Raw genomic sequence first — 9,697 nt, 5'->3', positions numbered from 1 at the left:
AAACTGAATTGTTCATAATATCTTAAGTTCAAAACATCGAATATTTAATAATAAAACAGTTTTTATTTTAATTATTAACAGTTTTGTTCTAAATGAATGTGTATCTTTATCTGTGGCTAAAAATTTTATATAAAAACCAAACAAAATTTATTTGACACAAAACCTTTATTGTCTCAAAACTCACTTTTTAGACATAAGCTGTTATGATTAGTTGCCACAGATATGTACGACAGGGTGTGTATATGTGTGTAAAAAATTACAACTTTTTAAATGTTTGTTTAAACGCGTGTGAAGCCGGAGCGGGCTGCTAGTCTTATTATATATTAGAAAATTAAAAATATTCGCAAGTAATCGATTTAGTTATAACAGTTATCTTCACACGCCTGTTTAAAACAATACTTGTAGTAAAAAGATAGCTTTAAAATATTTTTATATTAAAACTACCGCATACTTTGGTTTTATGTTTCAATAAATAATAGTATTTACATATTTTATAGATTCGATGGATCCCACTCGCGGACCTTCGCCACTTCAGGCTATATTTGAAAATACGAAAGGTCCGTTACCAAATCCAGGGCACTTGCTTGCAATGAAAAGTCCATTTTGTAAAGGAGGGAGGTCCCCATTTAACATTCCTTTATTTCCGTTGAACGGGCAACGTAGATGGTCTGAGGCCGCTGCTGGAGAAGTAACAGATGAAAATTCAACAGATGTCGAAAGCCAGATGAGACGTTGGTCTATGCCATGGGAAGCGGTGAAAACTGATCAAAATACGGTCACATGGTATCAAACTCGAATAATGCCCATAAATAATATAAGCTTACTTAATCACAAAACGCCATGTTCTGATCGAAGCATATCCAATACACCGGGTACGAAAAATATAAGCTTGAAATAAAATGAAATACTAAAAACTTATGTTTTCATTTAAGATCTAAACTGGCAATCTTGTGCAACAAGTCACGATGGATTGACGGAAGCAATTCAGCTCCTCTCCTGCCGACCTTCAAGAATACAAGCTCAAGTTTTACAAGGATACACTTCGCAGCACACTAATATTCAAAACATTGAATAGTGTTTTTATACATATGCTTAAATTAATACTTTTGCTCAAGTTATAACTGAGTTGTAACGCAAGTTAAGAAATATGTACAATTATTAGCGCTTATAATATATGTATGTATGTACCTTTCAGTAAAATTTGCATTAGATCTATGTTGTTGTCCAATTGTTGAGCCTAATTTACCAATCAGTTAGACAATTAAATTTTCCAATTATTCCAAGTGTCTCTTGTTAACGCGTTAAACTTCTTCACTTAGCAATGGATCTTCCAGTAATATTTTGCTCCAGCATACGTCACAAAACTCATCCAGTAATGGTTTAAAAGAAATATTCCTGGTTTCATAGCATAGCTACAGTCATTGGCCTTCTGGATGTCCAGATTTGGATCCATTGAACTACAGTTTGTGATCACACTTGGGGAACATGGTCTGTATTAATATATTACACGGGTCAACACAAAATTTGACCTTAACTTTAAAGCAATAAATTTCCATTGTTTAGGTCTTAATTAGACGAAAAAAATATATGCCATGAAAAAGTTTGCTTTTTTATTTAGGACACCGTTTTAACGATATTTTTTAAAATATGTGGTTTTAATTTTTAATTGAAAATAAAATCACTTAATGAAACATTTTAATTAAGTTTTACTATCAAAATAACTTACAAAAAAGTAAAAAGTAACTTAAAAGTGCACACTTTTACTTTTTTTATGTTCATAGGTACTATCTCTTAATAAACCCCAAGTATAGTCTCCCATCATGTTTTCATTGTATTGGCCTTGATAACGTTGTTCGAAGCTCATAATGTCCTGGTGAAAACTTTCTCCTTGCTCTTCTGAATACGCTCCCATGTTGTTTTTGAATTTATCTAAATGAGCATGCAGCATATGTACTTTTAATGACATTCTGCAGCACATGGCCTCAAATTTTTGTAGCATATTTTCAACAAGGTTTTCGTAGTTTTCGGCTTTGTTGTTTCCTAAGGATCCAGAAACGACTGCTTAGAAACTGTTCCAACTCGCTTTTTGAATACGATCCATCAATGTTGGAAATTTCTGATCGGCGAAAATCTGTCTGATTTGCGGACCAATAAAAACCCCGGCTTTAACCTTTGTTTCGGATAACTTCGGGAAAAAACTTTTTTAAGTATTCAAAAGCTTCTGAGGTTTGATCCAGTTTTTTTAACAAATTGTATCATCAACTTGTTTTTTAGCTATTATTCGTTTAGGTATTCCCGGTCTCAAGGGCAAGCAATCCTTTACATTGCATACATTAAATACTAAGGCACCAATCAATACACCGTTTTAACGATATTTTTTTTATTGTGGTTTTAATTTTTAATTGAAAATGAAATCATTTAAAGAAACATTTTCATTAAGTTTTACTATCAAAATAACTTACAAAAAAGTAAAAAATAATTTAAAAGTGCACACTTTTACTTTTTCTTTTATGTTCATTGGTACTATCTCTTAATTAACCCCTAATATAGTATTATTACTATAACTTTTACTAAAGCAAACTTTATACGAAGTACAAAAAGTAGTAGTTAAGTACTTTCCTGTCGTTTTTGTTCATAATTAATCAGAAAATCATAAAAAAAACTTTAGGACAAAGAAAAAAAAATTTTGTAGAGTCCTGTTATTTATTAAACAAAATGCATCTTATTAAAAAAATCACTCTAGTTTCAATTTTATAACGACATAAACTCGTAACAGAACTTATAGCTGGACTAAGATGCTGGACTGATTTACTAAATTATCGTTATTTATAGTTTAAACAAGACCATGAAAAGGAGGCTTAACAACATCTTCTCAGATATTCCACCATATTTGATAAAGACGATTCTAAACCAGATGGAACCAAAATTGTGAAACATTTCATTGACACCGGAGATTCAAGGCTCATCCAACCTTCTCGTAAGTAAATAGCAAGTCAAACCATACGTGAAATAAGCGTTAGCAGTGTAATTGAACCATCAGCGAAACCATTTAGTTCACCTGTAGTAATTATGAAGGAAAAGATGACAACATAAGGTTCTATATGGACTACACAAAGTTGAGTGATGTCACGAAGGAAGACATTTATCCATTTCCTAGAATCAATTACACTCCGGACTCGTTGTAAGGCAAGAATTGATCTGGTGGATTGCTGGAGGTAAACGAAGCCTAAGAAAATTCGGCTTTCAGAGTTGGAGATGGCCTATCGCAATTCACCGTAATGCCATTTCGTTTATGTAACGCTCTGCCACTTTTGAGAGACTTATGAACCAATTATTGAAAGTATTGCACTGGAAGACATGTTTGGTGAACCTAGACAATATCATCGTATTGGATAAAAGATTTGATGTATGTATGTGATTGGCGTTGCAACCGTTTAGCCGGTTATAGCCGAATCGACGATAGTGCGCCACCTGTCTCTCTCCTTCGCAGTTCGGCGCCAGTTGGAGATCCCAAGTGTTACCAGGTCGCTCTCCACCTGGTCCCTCCAACGGAGTGGAGGCCTTCCCCTTCCTCGGCTTCCTCCGGCGGGTACTGCATCGAACACTTTCAGGGCTGGAGTGTTTTCGTCCATTCGGACGACATGACCTAGCCAGCGTAGCCGCTGTCTTTTTATTCGCTGAACTATGTCAATGTCGTCGTATAACTCGTACAGCTCATCGTTCCATCGTCTGCGGTATTCGCCGTTGCCAATGTTCTGAGGACCATAAATCTTGCGCAAAATTTTCCTCTCGAAAACTCCTAGTGTCGTCTCATCTGATGTTGACATCGTCCAAGCTTCTGCACCGTAAAGCAGGACGGGAATGATAAGAGACTTGTAGAGCTTGATTTTGGTTCGTCGAGAGAGGACTTTACTGTTCAATTGCCTACTCAGTCCAAAGTAGCACCTGTTGGCAAGAGTTATTCTGCGCTGGATTTCGAGGCTGACATTGTTCGTGTTGTTGATGCTGGTTCCCAGGTATACGAAATTATCTACGACCTCGAAGTTATGACTGTCAACAGTGACGTGGGAGCCAAGACGCGAATGCGCCGACTGAGCACCTCAAAAATTTTATAGATATTTTTCAACACTATTTTAAAGCTGATCCCGAAGATAGAACACTTCAAAAAGGAAGCACAGCTCAAGCAAAGATAGAGGCAGTAAAAGATTGTCCCAGACCTCAAAACTTTCACGAATTGGGGAATTTCATTGGAAGTTCCGAGTTTCGTTGATATGCTTTAGTAGTTTAAGAGATATGTACAAAAAACTTAGTAGAGGGCGGGGTCACGCCCACTTTTCGAAAAAAATTGTACCCAAATATGTCCCTTCCTAGTACGATTCTTTGTACCAAATTTCACTTTCATAGTTTAATTTATAACTTAGTTATATCTCTTAATAGATTTTCAGTTAACGCCATTATATGGGCGTAGCAGAGGTCCGATTTCCATCTACGAACTTAACCCTCTTATGGTGCCAAGAAATACATGTACCAAGTTTCATTAAAATATCTCAATTTTTCCTCAAGTTACAGCTTGCACGGACGGATGGGCGGACAGACCTCCGGATTTCAACTCAACTCATCACCCTGATCACTTTGGTATTTATAACCCTATATCTGACTGTTTTAGTTTTAGGACTTACAAACAATCGTTATGTGAACGAAACTATAATACTCTCTTATTTTTATACACGCAACAAAGGAGTATAAACATGGACCGAATATGTATGAATATGTAAGTATACTGGATTCTATTAAAAAGACAACCAATTTTTACCTAAAACTCTTGTGTCTGCTGTCTTAATTCAAATACACACATACATTGTGCTAAGATTTTGTTTTTTGTTATGTGGTGTTCCGTGCAATCTTGCAAGAGCAAGAGAATCCCCCTAATATATAAATCCGGTCTTGTTCCCAATCGTTGCCATCGCATCTACGTTGTAACCAAATCAAACATACTTACATGGAGTGAAATATTCGGTACATTATATAAATTTAAGCAAGCTTCGATTTACATTTTTTTTATTTCTATATGGAGTTAAATCACAATATACTTATCCTTCAAAACTATGTAAACAAGATATTTTTAATGTAAGTTCTGTAGCCAATGCTCTTTTTTATTTTATAAGAAGTCGGAAATTTACTTCATGATTCGTTAAATAATGGGGTCACTGCACGAAGAAAGTTGACTTCGAATTCTTCTTCGGAAAATCTTTCCACTGAGGATCTGAAAGCACATATATAACAAACAATTAAAGAAAATCGAACATATAAAGTACGTCTCGTACTTGCCTAGCTACTAAAACATAATTTGCAATTGAAAATGTTGATGGCCATTTAACAGCATATACATAAATGCAGATAGAAAACCCGAGTTTAAATTTTTAATTTAAAAAACAACTACTTTTCAGAGATCTTATTGGTATCAGATTGGTATATTAAAATATAAACATGGCAACAACAGTTGCTATCCAGTTTTCTTTCTTAATATGCTACGTCTCTGTCAATCCCTGATTATGACGAAGATTAAGATTTACCGATTATTTAATAATAATATTTTGACTTACCTCGCTGCATTTCGAATTGTGTCATTTAATTCCTTCGTATTATACACAATGCTTAAAATACAATTTGCGTAATCAATTGCGGAAACTGCTAAATATCCATTTTGACTTCCTTCGGACGTCTCGATGATATCTAATAAAGGACCTCCTGATCGGTGGGCAACCATTATCATACCAGCAGCCATGCATTCAACAACGCCAATTCCAAAGTGTTCATTCCACATTGTATGAATTCCAATACCTGCTTTTTGATACAACTGAAGCAGTTCTTGAAAATGAACGTTAACTTTGAATTCTACTGAGTTTTCCAATGACAAATGCTTTGACAAGTCCTGCATATTCTTAAGGCGTTCATAATCGCTGTCATTTCGGCAAGAGCCGACAATGATAAGATGTACCTTATTCCATAGTTCTTCATTTCTTGATAAAAGTGTTCGTAGTTCATACATTGCTTGCAATTGTAATGGATGATCTTTTTCCGGTCGGAATTGACCAATAGATAAAATTAAAATCTTATCTGTATTTTCATTGCGTTTCAGCTTTTTAATATTTTTCACTTCACATGGTGGATACACGCGATGAGTTTTAAATGGTACTCCCCATAAATCGCGAATATGATTTTCAGTCCATGTGGAATTAACCATAATAGTGTCAGAGCATTGACCAACCCAGCTGTAAAGCTAAACAAAAAATGAGTGCCAAGTAAAATTTCGAGTTTTTCTTCGGAAAAGAAGGGGCTATGGAAATCATTATTTTGGGTTGGTTAGGTGAAACTATGAATTACAAACAAAGATAATGATCTAATGTAATATTTATAACAAATCACTATACATAGTATCAACCATACATATAAATTTTTATTCGTTTCAATTCAAGTCTAGATTTAGCAGTGCTAATTCTCATGGAATTTTTAAAACGGATTCTTAGAGACACCACATAGCCCGATTCGGCAACAACCGTTCAGGTCATCAAAAGTAGTACTGAAATAATTCTGAAGAAATTGTAAAACTTCTGATTGATTTTTATTGTGGATACTATTTTGTTTTTGCATTTTATATGCAACGATAACAATGTTAACGTATGAATACGATAATGCCGCTATTGAAGTTTACGATGTGCTTCATTGTATTTAGCTAAAAAGAAGGATCTTCAATATTTAAACGGAAATAATGTATGAATATATAACAAACATGATTCAACTGTAAAACTCTCCTTACTTATAGCAATGGATTCGCCAGATTGCGCAGCACACAACATTTTCGTAATTGTTATATAAATCGAAATTAATGTCCATTATTAAACTTTCCAAGACACAATTACGATTTCTTTGGCGCCGCGATCTGAAGTTCCCGTTGAAAAAAGGAAGTCCTCCTGATTAAAAGTATACAGGGTTATAGGTATCGCAGACGCCTAGTTTTCGAAATATTCGGCTTTAAAGATCAAAAAATCAAAAACCTCAACTAGCAATTTCACACACTTTAACACATTTTACTTTTTTCACGTCAATGTTAAGTTTACAATTATGCGAAAAACCAGCGCTGCCATTTCGCAAAAATTTCCTTTTTTTTCCAAAATTCTTCTACTTTTATTCCACAAAATAATTTTTAAAAATCATATCAAGGATAAACAAGGTTGACTCGACCAGAATTATTTTTTTAAAGCTCGACCGAAGGCCAACACTGCAGAAAGGAGTTCTACGCGAAAAACTACGAACACCTCTGGAATTGGCTCGACCAGGGTTAAACTGAGATGTGTCGTTATTGTGGTTAAAAAATAATGTAACATAACAAGTTTAATAACGTCACATTCTTATTTCACGGTTTATTTTTCTACGCATCGGCATGAAATTTTTATACAATATGGACTCTGAAATTGCGCACATTTCTGCATACTCAACTCAAAAATCGTGTTTTTTGAGTTGTGACACTATTCAAGTAAATGAGCGATATATTCCTTCTCTGGAGAGGCTCATCTTTCACCCGATACCCCATTTATACTTGAATCCGTTGTCAAACCCTGACCGTCAAAGTAATCGATTTAACAACTCTTCATTTTGAATGAAAATTCAACTTAAATTGTTATTCGTAAGTTACAACTGAGCTTAAACTGAGTCTAATTGTGAACCCTAATTGGATTATAAGTAAGAAAAAATAAATAAAAGAAAAGGTTTGAAAAATAGTAAATCTTTGAAGTTAATTTTTGTGAAAATAACAAAGAAAAAGAGTCGTAAATATATTGCTAAAATGATTATTAAAAAAAAAATATTTCTTGCTAATTTTTTGTTAAAATAAGATTTGGCTTTTATCGATAAAACTTATGCCCCAATCACGGTTAACAGCTCGTCCCGATTGAATAGAAATAAAGCTAATTCATCTACAGAACATCCAAACTCTTATTTAGTATTTAGAACATTAACTAATTTTAGTTGAAGTTTCATTGAAGTTGCGTATCCAAAGAATAATATATTTGTCAATATTTGACAGAAATAGAACAATTTAGATGTTGTTTGTGAATAGGTAAATAAATATTAAAATCGACCAAAACTGGATTGTCTTACGATAAAGGTTTCTTGGAATGTTTGTTATATATTTATAAAATATTTTTTATTTAAATGAGGAAACAAGGATAGTTTTTGTTTGTGTAACTTATAAGAAACCAAAAAAAGATTAGAAATAAAGAAATATTGTTTTGATATATGTTCATATATAAAAATTTATCATACAAACCTTAGCAAACACCCGATAGTAAATAACCTTCAGCCATGTTATAAATGGATTTCGAACAACATAAGCTTGATTATTGTGGCAATACTCTCGTTGCTGAACACGCCGCAGCATATCAATGCTTATTGTAGGGTAGTGCACATAACAGCCCACTTTACAACTTCCAATATAACGAAATAATGGTAAAGTAAAAGCATATCCTGTTGTGTCTATATAAATATCTGGGGGAAATTTGCAAAGTGCTTCTAATCCCAAAATAATTGATCCCAGACTTTGGCCCAATAACGTAAAATACGGATAATACTTCGCTTCGACTAACATTCGACGTTTTAAGTACACAAAACTTGTATTTTGTTTGTCGACGTTGATGTTGAAAGTTCCTTGAACCTTTTCTAAAATGCTGTTTGGTGAACTGTCGATATCTCCTGTGTATATCACAATTTTTATATTGTCATATTTGGCCTAAAATAATAAACACAAAAAAGAAATACATATATTGGGCATTACATTAGATTAGAATTAAAAAAAAAATTAAGTAAACTTTACCAAACTGGGTTATAAAACATAAATTTTTAATGCATAAGCATATATATAGATGTAAGATTTAACTTCCAATCAGTAATAGTATATGTATATGATATAAAGTTGTCCGCAGCGAAAGTTTACCACTTATTATTTTTTGTTTTTCTCATAATAATTATCATTGCCTATATTGTAGGTTTTCAACCTAAAAAACAATTAGTCAGATAACTCAGCGTTGTTACCTGCAAAGCTCGCACTGCACACCATAGGACTCTCTCTCCACCTCCTCCAGCATTGCAGTATGGATGAAAAATTCCTATGTTCACAGTACCTTCAAAAGATCCTTTAAGTTTTCTCTTGCAGCTATGCACCCAATTGCGGAGAGTAAATAAAGATATGGCAAATAATGCCGAAGTCGACAATAGTATTCCAAATCTACAAAAATATTATAACTTCAATGCATATTGAATGATTGTACCTTATTCACATACCTACATTATTGAAATCATTATTTTGGTTCCACCAAACAGTTTTTTATTAAAAACCACGTCACTTATCAAGAAAAGGCATACCAATACGGTTTAGGAAACATATAATACACAAATATTTAACTTTTTCCCCATCTGAATTAGACACAATATCGATAATTTTATCATAGGCAATTTTCTCCATGGAGAGATTTTGTCATATAAAATCAAGACACTAATTATACAGTCTAAAGCTGAAGCTACATAACTTGCGTCCGCGTATGCATAAGTTTGAAAATCCAGCTTCTTGTAGCTGTTATCATTTGCTTGCTACCAAAAGACATTTAAATAAATGCAGCATTTTTGTTATTGTAACGGATTTCCA

The 9,697-nt window shown here is 33.6% G+C and overlaps 2 protein-coding genes across 9 annotated transcripts in view; one reads left to right on the top strand and one right to left on the bottom strand.

Annotated features, from left to right (window-relative positions):
- Positions 1-3,414, top strand: part of LOC105218998 (uncharacterized) — a 65,995-nt gene extending 62,581 nt beyond the window's left edge. For 3 of the 7 annotated variants that reach the window (XM_054230408.1, XM_054230409.1, XM_054230410.1), the window contains 2 exons: positions 480-872; positions 933-3,414. In XM_054230408.1, the coding sequence (XP_054086383.1) occupies positions 480-872; positions 933-1,075 (536 nt within the window). In that variant the 3' untranslated portion in view covers positions 1,076-3,414. The remainder of the gene's footprint in view (positions 1-479; positions 873-932) is intronic. The other 4 variants (XM_011194912.3, XM_011194913.3, XR_008471147.1 and 1 more) reach the window with 3 other exon arrangements.
- Positions 3,415-5,041: 1,627 nt separating this feature from the next.
- On the bottom strand, positions 5,042-9,502 carry LOC105218997 (GDP-Man:Man(3)GlcNAc(2)-PP-Dol alpha-1,2-mannosyltransferase). 2 transcript variants are annotated; one of them, XM_011194911.2, is made up of 5 exons: positions 9,341-9,500; positions 9,088-9,280; positions 8,327-8,785; positions 5,604-6,280; positions 5,042-5,263 (listed from the first exon to the last, which is right to left on the bottom strand). In XM_011194911.2, exons 1-5 carry the CDS (start codon positions 9,352-9,354, stop codon positions 5,182-5,184), a joined length of 1,425 nt encoding a protein of 474 aa, XP_011193213.1. In that variant the 5' UTR covers positions 9,355-9,500; the 3' UTR covers positions 5,042-5,181. The 2 variants fall into 2 exon arrangements, with proteins under 2 accessions (XP_011193213.1, XP_054086382.1); XM_054230407.1 differs by lacking the exon at positions 5,042-5,263 and adding an exon at positions 5,361-5,546 and having other exon boundaries at positions 9,341-9,502.
- Positions 9,503-9,697: the final 195 nt, after the last annotated feature.

Source organism: Zeugodacus cucurbitae, chromosome 4, assembly GCF_028554725.1.
Source record: "Zeugodacus cucurbitae isolate PBARC_wt_2022May chromosome 4, idZeuCucr1.2, whole genome shotgun sequence".
NCBI lineage: Eukaryota > Metazoa > Arthropoda > Insecta > Diptera > Tephritidae > Zeugodacus > Zeugodacus cucurbitae.
This window is presented reverse-complemented; position numbering and strand designations above follow the sequence as displayed.